We start from the raw sequence: 21,375 nt of genomic DNA, 5'->3' as shown, positions 1-21,375 counted from the left end.
CATGCATGCGTGTGCGTGTGTGTGTTTGTATGCCACTGCTACTTCTTTACATTTATGTAAATACTGCTCCCATTCCGTCCCAGCAGCCCTATAAGGGACACACTGTTGTTATCCCCACTTTATAGAAGAGGGAACTGAGGCACAGCAAAACAAAGTGGCTCAGCCAGGGTCCACAGTCCGTAAGTGGCCAGCCGGGGATCTGAGTGCAGGCGGCGTGGCCCTGGCCTCATGGTCGTAGTCTCTGGGCTGCCCTGCCTCTCTGTTCACCAGGCGCTGCTTCCTGGGGCTGCAGCTGAGTCTGGGGTCAGGTGGGACTTCAGTCCTTCCAACAAAGGAGCAAAGTCAAACTCCCAGGGGCCTCAGGATTGTGTGTGTGTCTCTCTCTCTCTCTCTCTCTCTCTCTATATATATATATAATATATATAATTATTTATGTATGTATTTGAAAGAGTTACAGAGAGAGGGAGAAGCAGAGAGAGAGTCTTCCATCCACTGGTTCACTCACCAGATGGCCGCAACAGCCAGGCCGAAGCCAGGAGCCAGAAACTTCTTCCAGGTCTCCCACATGGGTCACCAGGGCCCAACTACTGGGCCATATTCTACTGCTTTCCCAGGCCAGGAGCAGGGAACTGAATCAGAAGTGGAGCAGCTGAGACATGAACTGGTGCCCATATAGGATGCTGGTGTCGTAGGTGCTGGCTGTTAGCTACTACACCACAGCGCTGGTCCCTGGGATTGACTTAGATGAAGGGCAATGGTGTGTTCTAAAGGTTTTCCGTTTTATTGTCATCATTTGCTGTGACAGCATCCCCCTCTCTGGCTGCCAGGTTGGAGCAGTTGTGTATCTGAAGGCTGTGTGCCATTGCATCGGGTGTTGTTACACCTGCTAGAATTAATGACACTCCCTTTTGTGGTCTGTGCAGCGACTGCACATGCAGGAGGCTGGCTTTGCGGTACGGTGACAGAAACCGAAACAGCACTGGCCATGCAGGGAAGCAGCGTGCTGAAGCCTGGGGGTTGCTCTTGCCCCTCTCTGCAGAGTCCTCTGCCCCTTCATTCTGTTTCGCACCTAAGTGGAGGCCCCATCCCAACACACCTGCCCTGGCTACTGGTCTCCGTCTCAGGATCTCAGGTCCCAGGCTCCAGGGAGAGTGACTCCACTGACCGCCTCCCCCACACACACACACACATACCAGTGGTCAGATCACAAGATGCACAAGTGCACAAGGCTGCCCCTCTGCTGCCAGGGACAGGAGGGGGTGCGACAGCCCCAGCCTTGGTGCCAGAAGGCAGCATGGGTTTGAGTCTGGTTCCCCAGGTGACTGACATCGTGAGCCTGTGCCTAGGGGAGGCACCATGTGTAGGGACTCCAGAGGCAGGTTGGTGCTGGGGGTTTGGATGTGACAGGCTCAGTCCTCACGCTGTGGGCCCGTACCCAGCTCAGGATGGGGGACTCACCTCTGCCCTCTCTAGAAGTGATAGCTCTGTGACACAAACACTGCCACACTGGGCACGTGGATGATGACAGCCCCTGGGTTGGGTGGGAGGGAGGGGGCATCTCACGGAGGCACGTGGGCTGGGAGTAAGGTATGACTGAGGCCCCAGCTGTCCCCTGGCTGCCCAGCCGGCTGGACGCTGTGGGTGCCCCAGAGTGTTCGTGAAACTGTGCCCCTCTCTTCCCGTCCATGTCGCACGTGATGATGTGTGCCATGTGACCTGCTCTCCTGGCTCCTTTTCCTACTGGAACAATCCTCCTGCTCCCAGGACAGAAAACAGCCCCAGGCCTTTTTCCCCTGAAAGTCATCAGGCGGGGAGTGAGCTCCCAGACAGAGCCAGGGTGGCAGGCTGCCCGCTGCGGGGCTGGCCGGGGCCAGCCAAGCATGTGCTCCAGGGCCCAGCCCTGGCTCTCTGCTCTCTGCTGGGCAGGTGGGGGCACAGACCCAGGCCCCCACAGGCTGCACAAGGGAGGGAGTGGGCACAGGCTCTGCAAAACTGGAACTCGGGAAACTGCTCCCTGTGAGAGGTGGTGCCCTGGGGACCCTCGGGGTGGGAACAGGCCCAGGGAGTAGCCGGCTGGCGGAGGGAACAGCAGTGGTTGTGTGGCTGGGACGTGCCACCTGGCCTCTCTGGCCATACTGCCCACTCGTGAGGAATCGCAGTTCCTGCATGCTCGTGGCCTGCGGGGTCCAGGGCTGGTGACTGTGTGTTGCCTGCCGTACCGAGGACAGCAGAGCCCTGCCCATGACCTCTGACTCTGCTCTTTGCAGCTGGAGGAGGCGGAACGCTTTGCCATGATGGTGATCAGTCGTGGGGAGGAAGCCGGGGAGTTCCTCCCCAAGGGCTACTTGGCGCTGGGGCTCACCTACAGCCTGCAGGCCAGTGATGGTAAGTGCTGGGCCCTCGGAGGCCTCTGCTTGGAGACGATCCATGCTTCCTGACAGCCTTTAGGGGGTCTTGTCCAGCAGAGGCGGTGCCCACAACTACCGCCAGACAGTGTCCACCCCTCAGGGATAGCTGCACACGCGTGTACACACACCTGTGCCCTGTGCCCTCAGTCCCATTGCCGATCTTTTCTCAGCCTGTCCCCACCTGCAGACATGCCCTCCTGTCTCCTCTCCACGGGCCCACTTCTCACAGCAAGGCCCAGCCATGCCTCTGCAGATCTCCAAGGGCCCCTGCTGCTGTCCGTCTGGGTACAGTACTTCAGCCCTCCCTCTCCGCCCGGATCTTCATCTTCACTCTGGTTCTCCCAGGCCTGTCTTTACCCCCTCCACACCACTGTGACGGCCTGGGTCTTTTTTCTTTTTCTTTCTTTCTTTCCTTTTTTTTTTTTTTTAAGATTTATTTATTTATTTGAAAGGCAGAGTGACAGAAGGAAAGGGAAAGACAGAGAGATCTTCCATCCAAATGGCTGCAACAGCCAGGGCTGGGCCAGGCTGAAGCTGGATGGGAAGTGGGGCAGCCAGGACCCTAACCAGCACTCTGATATGCTGGCATCGCTGGCCACCTGCCTGGCCCACAGTGCTGGACCCCTTCTGGGTCTTTTGCATCCTGCTGGACTTGTGGCATTGTGCTGGGAGCACACAATAGGTGCTTAATAGATGCTTGTGCGTGGCTAATGGCTTCCATGTCTGTGACAAGGAGCTGATGCCCTGTGAGGTCACACAGCCAAGCCTGCCAGCTCTGTGTCCCTGTGTCCCCCGCATCCATCAGGCAGCCCCCTGCTTTTGTGTCCTTGCAGCCTGAGCTGTTCCACACCTGGACCAGAAATGGGCCCAGACACTGACCTCCGAGAGGGGGGCTGTGTGCTGGAGCCCACTTTACCCAGCCTCAGAGGCCCTGCACAGAGTGTCTTGTCCAAAAAGGGAGGAAGCCCAGGAGAGAGCCTGGCACAGCGCCAGCACCCTGTTCCTCAACACTGTTGGTCACAGTGTCCTCAGGTGTCAGCACTAGGGATCAAATGAAGGAGTCGTTTGTCAAAGTGCTTCAGTCAAAATCCCGCCCTCCTGGGCCTTTAACCCTGTCCAGACAGCAGTTGCTTCCTATGCTGGGGCACTCTGACAATGCTCACTGCCTGCTTTTCACCAGCGGAATTCTGATCCCATCTCGGATGGAGCCTGGGCAGTCATTTGGAAGCTTCCCAGGCTGCTCAGCGTGCAGCCAAGGCTAAGAGCACCTGCCCTGCTGCACTTGGCCACCAGGAAGGCACCTGGCTTGGGTTAAAGCAAAGTCTCAAGGGTAGGAAGGCAGGTGGCCAGGCAGAGGCGCAGCCTTTATCATGAGGCTCAGCATCCCGGGATGGACACACAAGTCGTGCACTCCCAGTAGGCTTGTGCCTTTGAGAGGGTCAGGTTGGCCAGTGACGGAAAAGGCAATGTACTGAAAGGAACCATCATGGCAAGAACTGCTGGGAGGCCGGGGCCACAGACAGCGTCAGCCAGGGCTGCTGGGCATGGAGGTTTCTAGACAGGGCCCTGGGGAGGCTTCTCTTTGCAGAGCTGTGTGCCCTGGCGTTGGTGACAGGGCTGGACACCACCTTGTCAGCCACCTTGATGTCTCAGCCTCCGTCCCATCTCTTACAGCCACCCTGAAGTCCAAGCAAGACGAATTGCACCGGAAGGCGCTGCAAACGCTGGAGAGGTGAGGACGCTCCCATTTGCTGCCTTTGGGGGCGCTGGGCGGCAGCCTCACAGGCACTGGCCTCTGATGATGGGGGCCAGCGGGGACAGGCTTCGGGGCTCTGGCAGGCAGCTGAGCCCTCCCCTTGACTCCAGGCTGCTGGCCCTCCAGACTGGGGGCACCTCCACTGTGAGCCAGGGGCTGGGGCTACAGCAGACACCAGGCTCAGCCCCCAGCCTCGGGGGGTCAGGGCTCCAACATGGCAGCCCCCAGCCCATCACTGTGGTGATAACCATGCAAGATAAAGCGGGAGCAGCGTTTTGTGTGATGTCCCACCTGTAGCAGGGACTCAAAAATGTTTCCTCTTTCCAGCCCCGCCCCAACAGCTACAGACCTGTCCCCCAGCCCCACGCCAACCCCCAGCCTGGCAGCCCAGAGTCAGGGAGGGAGTGAAGAGCCAGGGGCTGCCCCATCCGCCCCTCCTGTACCCTCTTGTCCTCTAGCCAGCCCCACGTCTTCCCCCTCTGAACCCCTGCGAGTGTCTCGCTCCTTGCCAGCGCTGATGTGGTAGTATTGTGGCTAAGGCCTGGCCTGGACCCCTTGTGCTAGATTCACTGGGACCTGTGGCACTCAGGGAGGAGGGGGCAGGAGATCCAGTCCCAACTGACCCCTCTGAGCTCTGAGGAATGGGGTCTCTGTCCACAGTGAAGAGGCCACAGCCAGGTGCTCTGAGCAGGGCCTGGCCCCATATGGTATATATTCTCTATACCCCTAATCCTCCTCCTTTGGGGTTTGTCACCTCAGGGCTGCTGTCCCAGATGGGCCCTACCTCCGCTAAGATGTCCCTCTCAGAGCCACTGTCCCCTGCCTGGGGCTGCCCATGGCCTTCTGCCTGAGCCATCGTCTTCCAGCCAGGCCCTCCTCCAAGCCAAGGCCTAGCACCTAACAGAATTCACTGCCCCTGGGTCTGGTCCTTGGTCCCCAGCATGCTGACGGCCCAAGTCACACGCCGGTGGCTCAGCTCCTGGTGACTGACCTGTCGTTCCCTCTCCACATCCAGAGCCCAGCAGCTGGCGCCCGATGACCCCCAGGTCATCCTCTACGTCTCCCTGCAGCTGGCCCTCGTCCGACAGGTGGGTGGTCACTGTTCCTAACCCCCCAGCTCCCTGGAGGCTGCTGGTCCTCACCTGGCCACTCTGCTTGCCAGCTGTGTGACCCTCTGCGCGTGACTTAACCTCTCTGAGCCTGTTTCCTCTTGTGTCATGGGAGCACCATGGGCCCCTCAGAGGGGCCTGGAGAGGAGAGGTGGAGAGTGGGGGTAGTGCCCATGGGAAGGGGTCGTTCCTGTACCTACACCCCAGAACACCTCCGAGTTGATGAGGGAGCATGACAGCAGTGTCTGTCTTGCCTCCCACTGACCTTTGCCCCAGGACCGGGGGGTCCGTGTGGTTGTCAAGGGCTGTTTCTGCATGGGCTTTCTGTGTGGCCCGAAGCTTGTGCCTTTGGATACCACAGCGGGCCTCACGTCTGCTGACCACCGTGGCTCCACTGAGAGCACCCCTGTCCCTCCAGGCAGACGCACCTTTCCCTGGTCACTGATTTGTCCCTTCCAAGTGGCTTTGCTCTCCTGCACGACTTGGCCACAGGCAGGAGCTCTTAGGAGGCCTTGACCTGTGTGCACTGACACCCCGGGTATCTCAGGGACAAGCCTCGGGCTCCCTCAGCGCTGGGTAGAAGGTGAATGAGCATCGTTGTCCCTTCATTGGCTTTTTTTTTCTTTCTTTTTTTTTTTTTTAATAGAGTTACACAGAGAGAGAAGGAAAGAGAGAGAGATCTTCCATCCACTTCACTCCCCAGTTGGCCTCAAAGGCCAGAGCTGTGCCAATCCAGAGCCAGGAGCCAGGAGCTTCTTCCAGGTCTCCCACGTGTGTACAGGGGCCCAAGTACTTGGGCCATCTTCTGCTTTCCTAGGCCATAGCAGAGAGCTGGGTCAGAAGTGGAGCAGCCAGGATATGAACTGGCACCCATATGGGATGCCGGCATTGCACTCAGTGGCTTTACCCGCTACACCACAGTGCCGGCCCCAGTAGGCTTTTAACCCTATTGAGAGCAGCATGTGCCTAGTTTGCAGATGAGAAGACAGAATTCAGAAAGGCAAAATCTCAGGGCAGGTTAAGCTGCCACCTGCAGTGCTGATAATAGTGGGCACCAGTTCAATTCCCGGCTGCTCCACTTCTGATCCAGCTCTCTACTAATGGCCTGGGAAAGCAGTGGAAGATGGCCTAAGTGCTTGAGCCCCTGAACTCACATGGGAAACGCAGAAGGAGCTCCTGGTTCCTGGCTTCATCCTAGCCCAGCCCCAGCCATTGTGGCCATTTGGGGAATGAACCAGCAGATAGAAGATTCTCTCTTGATCTCTCTCTTTTTTTTTTTTTTTTTTTTTTGACAGGCAGAGTGGACAGTGAGAGAGAGAGACAGAGAGGAAGGTCTTCCTTTGCTGTTGGTTCACCCTCCAATGGCCGCCGCGGCCGGCGCGCTGCAGCCGGCGCACCGCGCTGATCCGATGGCAGGAGCCAGGAGCCAGGTGCTTTTCCTGGTCTCCCATGGGGTGCAGGGCCCAAGCACCTGGGCCATCCTCCACTGCACTCCCGGGCCACAGCAGAGGGCTGGCCTGGAAGAGGGGCAACCGGGACAGAATCTGGCGCCCCGACCGGGACTAGAACCCGGTATGCTGGCGCCGCTAGGCGGAGGATTAGCCTAGTGAGCCGCGGCGCCGGCCTTGATCTCTCTCTTTCTTCTCTTTCTCTCCCTCTCTGTTCTGACTTTCAAATAAATAAGTAAGTCTTTAAAAAAAAGAAAAAAGGCAGGAACTCCGGGCACAGAGGCCAGCAAGCAGCAGAGCCGGCTCTAGAACAAATGCATGAGTCTTTCTGCAGAAGCCCACCTGGCGCACACAGCAGGATCTGTCATTCAGACGGCAGGGAGCCGCTGCAAGGCAGGAGTGTGCTGAGCGGGGTTGCAGGAGGCCGACGCTGCCCTGCTGGTCACCCAGCACTGCATAAGACAGGGGGAGAGCCAGCTGGGAGCTTTGGAAAAGTATTTCCATTGGCCGGGGCCGCAGCTCACTTGGCTAATCCTCTGCCTGCAGGGCCAGCACCCCGGGTTCTAGTCCCGGTTGGGGCACCGGTTCTGTCCCGGTTGCTCCTCTTCCTGTCCAGCTCTTTGCTGTGGCCCGGGAGTGCAGTGGAGGATGGCCCAAGTGCTTGGGTCCCTGCACACACATGGGAGACCAGGAGAAGCACCTGGCTCCTGGCTTTGGATTAGCGCAGCGCGCCAGCCGTGGCGGCCACTTTGGGGGGTGAACCAACGGAAAAAGGAAGACCTTTCTCTCTGTCTCTCTCTCTCACTGTCTAACTCTGCCTGTCAAAAATTTAAAAAATAAAAATTAAATTTAAAAAATAAAAAGTATTTCCATTGAGGACTGCCAAAATTCTTCCCCTTTCTGCTGGGGGAAACTGCCAGGCCCCACCAAGGTGGGAGCTGCCCTCCTTGACCCTACCACCCTCCTGGCTGAGCTGTAGCTGGTGGAGGAGAGAGGCAGGCCGGGAGTCTGGGGACCCATCTAGGGAGTGCTGGCTAAGATGGTTTCTCCAGGAAAAGCCGAGTGCCATGAGCCGCTCACATCCCCTTCTGGGCCCAGCTAGGAGCAGGGATCCATCCCAACCCTAGAGGCAGGCAGCGACGGCTGTGTCTTAGCCCTGAAGCAGTCTCCCTGGGGGACGTGCTGGGGAGTGGGTGGACCTCATGAGCCTGCTCCCACTGACAGATGGGATCCCAGCTGCACATCACAGACGCCCTCTGCAGCTGGATCTGGGAGGGTGTCAGGGTTCCCACCTGGAGGGTTGTGAGGAGCAGGAGAAGTGCCTTGCCCTGCTGGGCGTGCCCACAGGGCTCTCAGAGCAGCCGGGCCTGCCCTGTTTCGCACAGGACACAGAGAAGGGAGCCCAAGCTAGGGGCACTCGGCACCTGCCCTGGGCCAGGGAAAGGCCTTTCCTCCAGGCACTCAGGGGACGCCTGCAGGGGCTTCCCAGACCCTCCTCAGGGAGCTCTGTGACCTTGCATGGTCTGCCTTCATCCTACCTCTCCAGTCTTAGCTCTTTCAAGAACTAGGCTTAACAATTACCTGTTGAAATGAAAACCAAAAGGTGAAACCTGAGACATCATCTTCCCACGGTAGAGACCAGTCACTGCCCCATCCCGGCCCTGCTCTGTGCACCTGCCGCTCCCTGCCTGGCTCCCTGCCTTGGGTCATGCTGCACCCTCTGCCTGGAGCTCCCCCTTTTCATCACCTCCTGTGGAGGTACAGGCAGCCCCTTCCCTCCCCTCTGGGCAGCACTCCCCTGACCCCTCCCAGGTAGTCTCTGCCCGTGGCCAGCTGCCTCCCCTTCCACTGTCACTTGTGCCGGTGTTTGCCCAATGCTCTGCTGCACTGTGACCTTGGCCCTCTGTTCCCGCGTGGGACAGCACAGCTCTCATCACCATCCCTGCCCCCCAGTGCCTGAGGCTCACATGAGTGGAGCCTGGGATGCCCTCTCACCAGGCAGCTGGCACTGGAGTCCGGGGGACAGTCCCTAAGCTGGCGGGTTGCCTCTGGCAGATCTCCAGGGCCATGGAGCAGCTGCAGGAGGCCCTGACAGTGTGCCGGGACGACGCCAATGCCCTCCACCTGCTGGCGCTGCTCTTCTCTGCCCAGAAGCACCACCAGCACGCCCTGGACGTCATCAACATGGCCATCACCGAGCACCCCGAGAACTTCAAGTGAGTTCCCTGGAGACGCTGTCGGGCTGGGGGCTGGCCACCTGCTGACACAGGTGGGGAGAGTTGAGGGGGTGAGGACCTGTGACTGGCTGTGACACCCTGCACCAGTGTGGGGTGCAGTGGTGAGGTAGGGCTGCGTGCAGGTGTGCGGCTGTTTCCACCCGCCTTGGGCTCTACGTGAGTTTCATAGGGACCTCAAGGAGAGGATTCTAACCCTGACTGGGCTGGCAGAAGCCAAGGGAGCCAGCCCCCTGCCTCTGAGCAGACCAGCCACCTCCTCTTTGCTGGCAGCTGGGGAGGGTGTTGTCTCTGGCCCGGGTGGTCTTGCTCCCCAACAGCCCTTTGTTATAGCATCAGCCAGATGTGCCGCTTCTTGGAGCAAGGTTCACGGTGCACTTGGCCCAGGCAGTAAGGATGGGGCAGGACTGGGCCTTCCCACTCTCCCCACCTCTCCCTCTTCCCCCACCCCCACCTATGTGCAGAGGATCTGCTGCCACCCAACCAGGACCCCAGGGAGCAAGAGCCTTGTGGGCCCATGGAGGGGACCAGTAGGAGGGCATCTTTAGGTCTCTGCCCTCCTCCTCTCAGGGGCAGGTGACCCTGGGTCTAACAGACTTTGTTTGAATTGTGAGATTCCAGAAGGAAGAGCAGCTGACTCCCACCTGTCCCATCTTGGGTTCTGAAGGAAGGTCATTTAGACCCAGCCCAAGGCTGCCCCGCTGCAGCCAGCCAGGAAGAAGCCTGGGCCCTGGTGACTCACGCTGGCCATGTGAACAGGCTCACAAGGAGCTGAGGACGGTCGTGGGTGCCTCGGTGTCAGCAGGTGACAAGGGAGGCTTCAGGAGTCCCAGCCCAGGATGTCCCTCCCTGGGGGAGGCCTGGGTTTCCACCTGCTCAACCCTAGGCCCTCAGAGGCTCTGGCCTTTCTGTGCCCCTAGCCCTTCAGGGACACTATAGACAGTTTTGCTGGTGGCTTTGTCAGGGTGCTGAGGATGGCTTCCCCCGGGCCAGGGTTTCAGAAGGGTGCAGTTTCCTGAATTGGAACTCTGAGAACTCGCTGAAAAGGGGAGCCCTGGTGAACAGGGCCGAGGGTGGGCAACATCCTGCCCATCAGCCTGGTGTACAGTCCCGTGACCCTGACCTCCACCTGCATCACCCTGACCCTGACCCTGACCCCTCCCGTTCCCCTGTCCTGGCCCAGGTGGGTCCCAGCTGCTCATAGCCATGTGTAAGCAGCGTGCTTGGCCAACTGGATGTAGCCCCTCTCTGTGTGTCAGGGGCAGCCCTGATTCTGAGCCTAGGCTCAGCCTGGGAGTACCCGTTAAGATTTACTTTAAAAGGTGGGGAGCTTAGGGAAGCCTCAGACAGATAAAACTGTGTGTGGACAAGGGATTAGTTACCTGTCTCATAATCCTAAGTACAACACAGAAAGACTGGGTGCTAACGTTCTACTCTTGATTTGGAATGAAAGGGCACAAAAGACAAAGGTTCTTCGCTCTCAGGGCCAGTACCTTGCTTTTCTCCAGACTCGACCCTCCCGCCTGCCAGGCAGAGTCTGCCCCATTGCTGCTGGCATACATGTCACATGTCTGCAGGTATGCATGGGTGTGCGTGTGTGTGTTGTGTGTGGACCTAATTGTCCTTAGGCTTCCGTGGAAACAGAACCATCAAGAAGAAAGGCTTAGACAGCTCAGGTGAGGAGAGGGCAGGGGTCCTTCACACACACACACACACACACACACACCCCTCCAGGTCCAAGTGTGTATGGCAGAAGCCAGTGCTTTCTCCACATGGAGTCTCACGTGGCCACAGAGTGGGGAGCAGGGGGAGCAGGGCTGTTCTGCTGGAAGCCAAGGAAGGAGGTCCACCCCTGCCCCAGCCCCTCCTTCTAGCCACCCCCCCCCAGCTCAGGACCCTCCCCTTGCTGCACCTGGCATCTTGGTGTTCACTTCCTGACTTCCGAGCTGAGTTGCTCTGTGCCCAGCAGAAGCACCCCTCCTGGCCTGTTGCAAACGTGGCTGACCCAAGCTGTGCGAGGTGTGGCTGTGAAGTGGCTCCCGCCCAGTGTGTGGCCCTGCCCCCTTGCTTCCCATGACCTCCGTTGGCCTCCTCCACCTTCCAGGGCGCTGAGCTGGACTAGACAGCTTTCTACCCTTCATGGGCAGTGTGTGTGTCCCTGGCTGCTGCCCTCCCCCCAGCTCATCGTCTTCCTCCTCAGGAAATGCTTCACTCAAAGAGTCCTCCGGGGTCTTGAGCTTGGTGACACCCCCAGGAAGCCCATGAGCAGACGTGACCTAGAGCATTCTGTGCACATGTCCAGGGAGATGGCTTTGCGTGGGTTCTCAGAGGGCGCCTAGCCCCCAGCAAGGTCAGGGAGCTGGTGCGGGTTGTGCTGTTTGTCTGTGTGCAGCACAGCTGTGCCCGTGCAGGGAGCAGCCAGAGAACAGTGTCTGCCCTTCTGCAGGCAGAGCGTAAAGGAACAGTTTCCACCATGGGAATAGCTCATCCATGCCGACATCCCAGTGTGACTGCAGGGGCTTCAGAAGCTCTGGGGGCTCGGATCAGACAGGAAGCATTCGCGTCCCACCCCCCACGTTCCTCTGCCCCTGTCGCTGCAGGGTGGGGTCTGCCATGGGTTCAGGGACTAGCACGTCCCAAGCCCAGTAGCGCCACACTTTTCCCCAGGGCAGTAGGGCAGAGGGTGAGCAGGGACAGGCTCTTCTTGAGCTCTGCCTACAGGCCCAGGAAGCGCTCTGCTTTCCTGTGAGCTGGCCCCGACAAAGGCTGGCCCCTAACTGGGAAATACATAAGGGATCCTAGCCTCCATCCAAGAATCAGTCACTGTTGTTCTAAGCCAAACAGAAGAAATATATATATATAACGAGAGTACTTTAAAAAGTTACTGGAAAAACTGAATTAAAAGAAAAGTTCATTTTGGTGCAAAAGAACTTTTGAAATTCATGCATAGCTTTTTTTCTTTCACGATATGCATTTTCCGTGGACTCTTTGGAGACCCCTCTTCTGCGGCTGGGCCCGGGGGCTGGAGAACCCGTCCACCCCCATCTCTGTTGCATGACTCTAGGGGTATGACTGGGACTCTTTGCAGATAACCCAATACTGTTCCCCACTGATGAAGTCCTGGAGTACAGAAACCCGTGGATTAGCAGGAAATGTCACTGAGTCCATTACGGGTCAGGGAGCGCTGAAAAATGTCATTGCTCTTGGACTGACACCACGCCTGCTTCTCCAGCGGCTCCCTGCGCTGGGAACAAGCTGCGTGTGTGGCTCCAGCTGTTGCCAAGGAAGTTAATTAAACAGCTGCTCCCGTAAATATCACTGCGGCAAAACAATACAAATCAAACCTTTGGCCCCGATCTCAACCTCCTGGACAAGGTCTAGTACATTCAGCATGATCTCTCTCCGACCAAGCACCTGGCAGGTGGCGTCCTGCTTACCGACTCCCTTTAGAACTTTTTCCCACCCACAGTGGCCCTGGGCGCTTTGGATCCCAGAGCCTGCCCCAGGGAAAGAAGAGGCTGGCAGACCAGTGTTTGAGTATGGGCCTTGCCTGGCATGGGGGAGGAAGCCGGTGGGCGGGTGGGTAGACCCCTGTCCACATGAGCTTATCCTGACTGAGAGCCGCAGTGAGGTCTCCGCCCTGAGTTGTGTCTGTCACTTGTGCCGCCTACACTGTACCTCCTTTCTGCGCCTCTGTTTTCTCATCTGTCCAGGGACTGACAACACCTGCCCTGTCTCCCTTTGCTTCCATGGTCATTGGGAGACCCAGGCGAGAGAAGGGCACACAGCCAATTGACAGCTGTGTCTAAGGTGGCAGTGTGGAGGGACCTGGAGACGGCCATGGATAGCCCTGGACTGGAGCCTGGGACCCTAGGGGACCGTGCGTGGGCTGGACCTCGAGGTGGAGATGGGGGTTGCTGCCACGAGGCTCAGCCCTGAGCAGAGGTGGGATGCAGTCTTGGAGAAGGGTTTTTAAGCTCTCAGCTGCCCCCAGAGGTCACTGTTCCCATACAGGCAGCTGTTGGACTCCTGGAGCAAAAGCCAGCTTTCCTGGAGGCCAACTTTTTGAAAATCCTGCTGAGTTCAGAGATTAGGAAGCAGAGCAAAGATCTTGATTTCTGTGCTGCAGGATGACCTTTGGTTAGTGGCGCTCAGGTTGAAAAAGGCAGAGACGTGATGAGGCAGACACTGATGGCCCCACAGGGACAGCGTGAACCTGGCACGGTGGGAACCAGACACCCTGGGCGGCTTCCGACTAAGCCGGGACACATGTGCCCGCTGGCCTGTCCCTGGCCAGCCAGCCACAGGGCCAGGCCTGCAGGGGGCTCAGGGCAGCACCCTCCCTGTGAGGAATGTGGGAGGTCTCATGCAGGTGGAGATGCCGTTCTAGCCCTTCTAGCCCTTTCTTCTCGTTTTGGGTGTGGGAGGCAGCTGGGAGGCCTGAGCAGGGAGTGGGCAGGAATAGGGGTCATGGGATGGGCCACTGATAAGCGTCCCTCCCGAGGCCAGGGGCTCCGCAGGGCAATGGTTTTAGGTAACAGATTCCTCATGCCTTAGTCAGGCCACTTGTAATGAAGGTCACCATGGTAACCAAACAAAGTTCCTGGGCTAGTGATGGGAGCTTTCCAGTTACCAGCCTGTCAGTCACTGCTCCTGTCCCAGGCTGGCAGCTGGCCAGGCTTGCTCTGAGAGCCCAGGCCACACGTAGGGCAGCAGAGGAGCCAGTGGCTTACCTGTGTCTCTGCACAGTGGGCAAGGCTGCCTCCTTCCACCCCTGACATCCTGGTGGCCGGGTCGGCCCCCATGGGAGCCTCTGCTGGCCAGCCCTGGTCCTCGGGGGCTTGCGAGGTGCTGGGGGAAGGTGTGGGAGCCTGGAGGCCTCTGCAGCAAGCCATCCACGTGGCCCTGTCCACAGGCAGAGTTCGTGGCCTGTGTCAGCCCCAGGGAACCTAGATGTTCAGGGAAATATGTGAGCTGAAACCTCAGCATTAGCTGGGGCCAGACCTTGGCTGAATCCAGTTGAGACTGACTTTGGGCCTCAGGGCCACCTCTGCAACCTACCTGGCCTGCCTCCCCTTTCCATCAGATTGTGTGTGATCTATTTCTAGCGTGCACCCCACTGAGCAGAAGGGATCCGAGGCTTCTGTTAGCATGTCTGCCTTACACCCAGTGTGTTTATTTGATTGTTCTTCGTTCTTGCAGTACATCAAAAGGATGCTTGAAATACCAACACTCCAGTGAGGCTGGAATCAAAGGTATTAACACAAACATAGTTAATCACTCTGCCGGCTTTGCTAAGCATGTCTGGCGGCCACAGCCCCCGAGCAGGACACCAGGCCCAGGCTATCAGGTGTTGAGCCGGGTGTAACACCGGCAGTGGCGGATCCTTCCTGGAGGTCAGCTCCTCCTCGGCTGAGCAGGGTTGACAGTCAGCGTGCCACTGCAGTGCTGCTCCCCGTGCCCCAGGACCCTGCCCCGCGTGACGCGTGCAGATGTAAGGCAGAGCGCAGTCTGTGGATCGTGGTCTGCTTACTTTCAAATGGAGGAGGGTGGGTGGCATCGCTTACTTTGTCTGGGAAAGAAAGGAAGGAAGCAGAGAGTTGCAGGGTTTTCCCAAAATAATTTTTCATTGGTCATCAAAGGTACTTTGAGCCTTGGGCTTCCTGACAGTACAATAAGACCTGGAAACAGGCACTGAGGTCCAGGGCCCAGCCCCAAGACAAAGCCTTCTGCCGCTGGGAGAAGGCCGTGCCCACAAGTAGGGCTGCCCCCTCCCACCCCCTCCCCAGCCTTGCTCCCCAGGGGTCTGCCCACTGCCACAGACTTCACTTCTCTGTGTCTCCTACTAGGCCAGGGACCTGCCTTGGTTCCACCGAACCTGCCGTTTCAGGAAGTTCTTCCACCTGAGTGGTTACCAAGGGGCTCTGTGTGGTTGACATTCGTTTTTGGAGGTCACCTAGAGGTACCTGGAGGTGGCCTGCCATGAAGGGAGTCAAGGCGGTCCGCCATCAGTCAGTGCAGAACACAGAGAATAATGACAGATGAGAACGCCTTGCCTGCCTCGCCATGGGCCTGCCACAGGCGCGCCCACCGGAGCAGGGGCTCTTGGGGCAGCCGCGAGCTGTTCACCAGGGTCAGGGCCTTTGAAGGAAGGGTGAGCTTCGAGACAGAAGCTTGTAGGCTGCTGGTTTCGGACGCTTCATGGTTGCAGCATGTTAAAGGAGAGGGGGCGGGTCCTCAAAGCTGGGGGGTGGGGTCAGTGCACCCCCACAGTCCAAGGGGAAACTGCTGGAGTAAAGGATAAGGAGCGCTACTAAGAACGGCCCTGGGCCATGGTCTCCCGGGAGATATGCAGCTGGCATGAGCGATGCCCCAGCCCTTAGAGGTGGGGCTCTTCTGTCCCAGTCCCTTTAGAAAATCAAGCGCTGGCGAGCACGAGGGCAAGCGGAACCAGCTGATGGCGCTGGTGGAGCCTTTCCCAGCGCCTGGGAGAGCGGGTCCCCTTGGCGTCATTGGCAGCCTCCGACCACTCCCTCAAGTGCCCCTTCTGTTCTTTGGTTTCCAGTCACGTGGGATGTTTTGTGGCCTCTGCTCTGCCTACCACCCCCACTGTAGGGAGCCCCAGGCTGGGCACCCAAGACCCCCCAGCTGCCCCTCAGATGGACAGGCCATGGGAGGGAACACCCTAAGATGGTGGCATTTCCCAGCCCTCACCCTCCCCACTAGCATCTGGGATTCTTTGGTTTGGGGTCTTTACAACATTCCTGATTCAAAAGTGAAACTCTGGGATGGAGGAGCAGGTGATGAGTGATAGAGCCGGAACCCAGGTCAGCTGCAGGGCCCGACAAGTTGCTGCACTTGAACCCTAGAGCTTCCTTAGCAACGTCACACCCAGGGCTGAGTCTGGTTCCTCCCACTTTACCAAGAGGCCAAGCGAGCAGGTGCACACAGGAGGGGCAGGAAGAGTGAGGGCCAGTGTGGGTGGAACCCTTCACTCTGGGCCAGCCCCTGGCTGGGCCTGTTAGGTGCCGTATTTCCACACAGCAATCTCAGGGCAAATTATGCTACTATCCTCTTTTTACAGATACGAAACTGAGGCTGTCTGGGTGTGGGTGACCTTCCCGCAGTCACACCAGTCTTGGTGCTGCCCAGGACGGGGCCTGCTGCCTGTTGATCCTGGTGCTGTGGTGCCCAGGCCCTGGCCTCCTGGCCTAGGAGCTGGACTTTCCAGAAGCATGGGCACCTGACTCCCAGAATAGCCTGCTTTTTCACTCAATTATGTGTTTTCTATAAAAATAGAACTCTTATTAAAACAGTGCCGCACAGCCATCCACTGGAATCACTAATTACTGCCCTTTAAAGTGGTAATACCCACTTCTGTGTGTTCGCCACACCTGCTGCCACCCTCCCACCCTGCGGCGAGGGCCCCCAGGCAGAGCCGCCCAGGGCCAGGCATATGCAGAGGGGGCCAGGAGTACTGGAAAGGACAGGGTCCCACGGGGTACTCTGCAGCCTGGCTTGCTTGAGACTCGACTTCCTTCTTCCATGCTTCAGCCAGGGTTTGCTGTGTGATCTGAGAGCAGGCACTGGGGAGACCCAGACAAAATGACTTGGTCCCCATCCAAGAGTGGGGAAGATGGGACCGAGAATGACAGCGGACCTCTCCGCACGGTTCCCTGTGCACCAGGCACTGGCTGGATGGCTCCCTGACCCTGAGTCCTCCCAGCACGCCTCCCGGCAGTCCCAGTGCTGACCCTGCTTCCCAGGGGCATCGCAGGCTCAGAGAGGGTTAGGCACTGGTAGAAAGCGGCAGAGCCCAGAAGTACCCCCGCATGTCTGATGCCAGCCTGTGTCCTCCTATTGGGCAGGAAGCGAGCCAGTGGGCAGAGGTGGCTCCCTTAGGGACAAGGCCATTACTGCATTTGTGGGTTTATGGCAGGTGCTGCTTTCAGGAAGCTGAAAGTAAAAATGTGGACCCGTGTACCTGCTGCCCACACCGTCCGTGTCCTTCCCTGCATGCCCCACCCCATCCAGGAGTGGAGCATTGGGGTGAGCAGCGTAGGGCGTGGGAGGGGGCGGGACACAGTAGGGACAAGGAGCTGGAGCCCCCAGGGGACGGGGATGGATGAGAAGACCTCAGGGCCAGGAGAGTGCTTGCTTAGCCAGAGGCATCAGCAGAATATAAATGTCCATAAAATGGGGTTTGTACAAACATATTCGGAAAGACCGTGCGCGCCTCCTCTGAGGCGGCTCCCCTTGTTATCTTCCCTCTTCGTAACAGTGGAAGTCTTTGTCTTTGCCTTTGAGGGGAGGGGCTGCCAGTCTTAATCCTTCTGACAAATAATTATCATTCTGGAGGAAGCAGGTGCCAGCAGCCCCTAGCAGAGCCGTCGGGACGGGCCAGGCCATATTTCTAACAAGGAGCAGAGCCGATGTCTCATGACCTCCTCCATAGGAAGAAGGCTGGCCAGAAGCAGACAGACAGGCCATGGTGCTGAGCAGTGTCAGGGCTCTGCCCAGGTCAGCCGCCCTGTCTGTGCTCCCCACCCCATCCCTGGGTTCCAGAACGTGCAGGTGACTGGAGAGGTGGCAGGTCCCCACGGTGGGCAGTGAGGTGGGCAGTTAGGACCGTGGCTGAGGGAGCCCAGAGCCCCTGCTGAAGTTCCTGGCAGCAGCATTCCCACAAGGGCATAAGGTCCTACAAGGCTTCTGGGGCACTGGAGCTTCCTGTGAGGTCCAGGGCACACCTGCCATGCAGGCTGGACAGGCTGAGCACCGTGACGGAGGGCCTCCCAGGACTGGCCTCTTCCCCAGCACCAGCAGTGGGACCGCTTTTGGGCTGGGACGTTGCCACCAACCCTCCTCCCCTCCCCCAGGGAGAATGCTCACTTCATCTCGCTGCAACACCAGTGACCTGGAGAGGACATCTGGCCTAAAGAGACCTCAGTGTTCATTTCACATGGGCTTCTGGCTCAAGAGAGGGAAATGCTCAAGAGAGGGGCCCCTGCCCCAGGGCCCAGTCCCGTGGCTCTGTGCATCCTCCCCACCCCCATCCTCTTTATGTCACAAGCCCACCATAGACCCCAGGGGCGGTGGGAGGACTCCTGGCCTGGAAACTGGCATTGCAGGGTCTGGAAGGCCAGTGTTTAAAGCAGGAGACCGTTCCTGAGCTCCAGGCAGAGCCCTGTGCTGGACAGCTGGATGCAGTGTGGGGTTTCTCGGCTGCTGCTCATGGGTCATCCCAGGTCAGCCTCGTGGGAGTCCCGTGGGCAGGCGACTTCACTTCTGTTTTACCTGTCACATGCCCAGCTGGACGGCCACAGAGCTGGGCTCTCAGCTTGGGTTTCTGGCTCCTGGGCCAGTATCTGTTCACTCTGAGTGATGTGACCGTGCCCAGTTTGAGGACACACATTCTGCAGGAACGGCTCTTGTCAGAGTGCCTGCATACTGGACGGCTGCCGGAGTCCAGTGTTCCTGGCATTCCGGTCTCAGAGACTGTTCTCAGAGATCTTCAAGTACTTTTGGCCTTGCCCAGTGACCATGCCTTTCAGTGAGGTGGGCTCCAGTCAGGAGAAGCCGCACCTGTTCATGTCATGCCCAGAACATACGGTTCCTCCCAGGCCCTGGCCGTGGGAAGCAAAGCTCTACTCCTGCACAGTTTGAAACAGAAGTGGCCTGCACTTTGCCTGTGGGCCATGTGGGGCCAGCCCACGCTGCAGCCGGAGTCACCATGTGCTCAGCGCCATGCTGGGCACTGCTAGCCAGGCAGATGCTATGATGGAAGGAGGCGGGGCCTGTCTCATAATGCGGTACTTGCTGTCCAGGTGGGGCTGTACCAGGGGGCGAGAATGAGATAATTGGTGGACTGGCTGCAGACTGCTTCTGCAGTGTCTGACTTGGCAGTGTGGGGGTGGCAGGAGGTCGTCTTCCTTCCGAGGCCTGAGCCTGGATGGTGGTGTGTGGAGAGAGTCTGTAGTGCCATGCAATGCTGACCCAACACAGGCCCCACACTCACAGAAGGGCAGGGGATCTCACGGGGGCTTCTTAAAGGAGGACTGGGACCCTGGGATCAAAACAGTGGCTTCTGTGAAGTCTCTGAGACTTTCATTCAAATAACACATTCAGCTCATTCTGTGTATATGACTGCAAGGGGCACTGCTCAAAGCAGGTGGGAGCCCAGGTTGCCCACCCCACTTTGCCCCGGCCCCCGCAGGAAGCACTGCGTTCTGATGAGGCTCTGGCCGCAGCTCCGACTCTGCTTGGTTGTGCGGGCCCAGAAGTGTTGCCCACCAGCCATGATGGCACACCAGGGCTCTGTCGGCCCTCTCCGGACATTCTGAAAAGCTGGGCAAGAAGGTATAGGTGGGCAGAGGGCGGGGCTTTAGTTGTCTGGTCAGCAGAGTTGCTCCTCCTGTGGCAAGCTGGGGAGCGTTCAGCAGGGAGCCTGAGGCCAGCTCGCAGGTGTACAGGAAGTGAAGGTTGCCCCATGGGAGCACCCAGAGAAAGAGTGGACATCTGGTTAGTCGTTGGCCACACTATGGTGGGGAAAGGGCAAAAGGCAGGTCCCAGTGGGTACCTCCAAGAACCTGTCCCAACCACGGGTCAAGGAGCTGCCACCCTTTGTGTGATCCCTGCACCCATGCCCAAGCTCGTGGGAGGGTGGCAGCGATGGCAGCCAGGGCGGGAAGGCCTTGAAGGCCATAGAGTGCTTGGAGTGACAGCCTGGACAGTCCCTCCAGCCGCACTCAGCGGCCGGACCAACGATATCTCAGGAGCTCATCTGGAAGCTCCCAGGACCCGGCAGCAAAGGCTCAGACTGGCTGGTGGGTGACCGCTGGAGGCCTGGCCCTGCCCAGAAAGGATGTGGTTGGCTTGAGAAATTCCTCTCTGGGTCACTCATGCTAATGGAATGTCAGCAGGCGCGAGGACACAGCTGCCCGGTGGAAGTGACTGTGACGCCAGCTCAGCTTTCGGCCCCTTCTGGACCCGCCCTGGTCTCCGGGATATGGGGGGGGGGGGGGGGGCAGCAGTGGGAAGGGGACCTGCCTGGCAGAGAGAAGGTGCTGAGGAGGCAGTGGGCCTGCTGGGAGCCAGGAATGCTGCAGGGCTGGGCTGCCCGGGCACTGTCCCAGCCCAGCCCCGGGTGGAGTCCCCCTGCCCAGAGGACTCTGCTGCCCTGGCTGCTTATGGGAGGGGACCTTGCAATGCACCGGAGCTTTCGTCACACCCCCAACCCCACCTCTTCTCACCCCATCCTCCTCTTCCTCAACACCAGCGCTCTGTTCTCCCTCCCACTGAGCCCATCTGAAATAAGCCACTTGATTCTCGGGCAGTTTGTCATCTGGTGCACTCTCATGGTTGCCTGGAAGACAGAAGTTGTCTTCTGCTTCACATTCCCCAAAGCGGGGGCTCCCGGTGCTGGTGGGGCGTTGGGCCCTTGGAGAATCTGGATGGAGGGGAGGGGCGGCAGGGTGCCAAGCCCCTGTGCCGGCTATGCGGCCCCTCAGTGGGAACCTCTGTGTCTGACTTGGGCCCACCAGGTGCTCGTTAGTGGACATCCCCAGAAGGCCTGAGTGAGATGAGAGTTCAAGTCGGGTGTGGGACGAGTGTGCACGGAGGGGCAGCTGTAGGGGTGACGGGGGGCAGGGGGTGTCCTGTGTGCTGCAGCAGAAAAGCCTTCGTCAGGAAAAGTGCAGATGAAAAGCAGTATTTGCCCAGCACTCAGGAACCCCCCCTTCTGAAAGGAAGAGTTGCCTCTCCCGTGGGGGCAGGGGCGTCTGCCCGTGCCTGTGGCAAGCCAGGGAGCATCCAGCAGGGAGTCTGAGGCCAGCTCGCAGGTGTGCAGGGGCTGAAGTGCCCCCCGGGGAGTACCCAGAGAAATCTCACCCTGCTGTTCCCCACCAGCAAGTCACGGTCGGCCGGAGAGAAACGTGGGCTGCAAAGGAAGGAGTGGAGGAAACAGAGGCCAGGGCCCAGCTGGCGGTCCCGAGGGTCAGAGGGGCAGCTCCCGGGGCAGGCAGAACTCAGCATCCGTGGAGTCCTGTGTGCCGGCATCAGGAGTCTGCCAGAACCTCCAGTGTCAGCGGTCAAGTTCAGGGCCCCGGCCAAGCGCCGCAGCTCAATAGGCTAATCCTCCGCTTGCGGTGCCGGCACACTGGGTTCTAGTCCCAGTTGGGGCGCCGGATTCTGTCCCAGTTGCCCCTCTTCCTGTCCAGCTCTCTGCTGTGGCCCGGGAGTGCAGTGGAGGATGGCCCAAGTGCTTGGGTCCTGCACCCCATGGGAGACCAGGAGAAGCACCTGGCTCCTGCCTTCGGATCAGCGCAGTGCGCCGGCCACAGCGCGCCAGCCGTGGCGGCCATTGGAGGGTGAAGCAACGGCAAAAGGAAGACCTTCCTCTCTGTCTCTCTCTCTCACTGTCCA

At 58.9% G+C, this 21,375-nt stretch overlaps 1 protein-coding gene across 7 annotated transcripts in view; it reads left to right on the top strand.

The window, feature by feature from the left end:
- Positions 1-21,375, top strand: part of TTC7A (tetratricopeptide repeat domain 7A) — a 136,664-nt gene that overhangs the window by 92,512 nt on the left and 22,777 nt on the right. For all 7 annotated transcript variants that reach the window (XM_051839053.3, XM_051839079.3, XM_017340791.4 and 4 more), the window contains 4 exons: positions 2,268-2,385; positions 4,083-4,140; positions 5,180-5,252; positions 8,777-8,937. In XM_051839053.3, the coding sequence (XP_051695013.1) occupies positions 2,268-2,385; positions 4,083-4,140; positions 5,180-5,252; positions 8,777-8,937 (410 nt within the window). The remainder of the gene's footprint in view (positions 1-2,267; positions 2,386-4,082; positions 4,141-5,179; positions 5,253-8,776; positions 8,938-21,375) is intronic.

The sequence above is a fragment of the Oryctolagus cuniculus genome, chromosome 2 (genome assembly GCF_051225735.1).
Source record: "Oryctolagus cuniculus isolate XC-2025 breed Fujian yellow rabbit chromosome 2, ASM5122573v1, whole genome shotgun sequence".
Taxonomy (NCBI): Eukaryota; Metazoa; Chordata; class Mammalia; order Lagomorpha; family Leporidae; genus Oryctolagus; species Oryctolagus cuniculus.
This window is presented reverse-complemented; position numbering and strand designations above follow the sequence as displayed.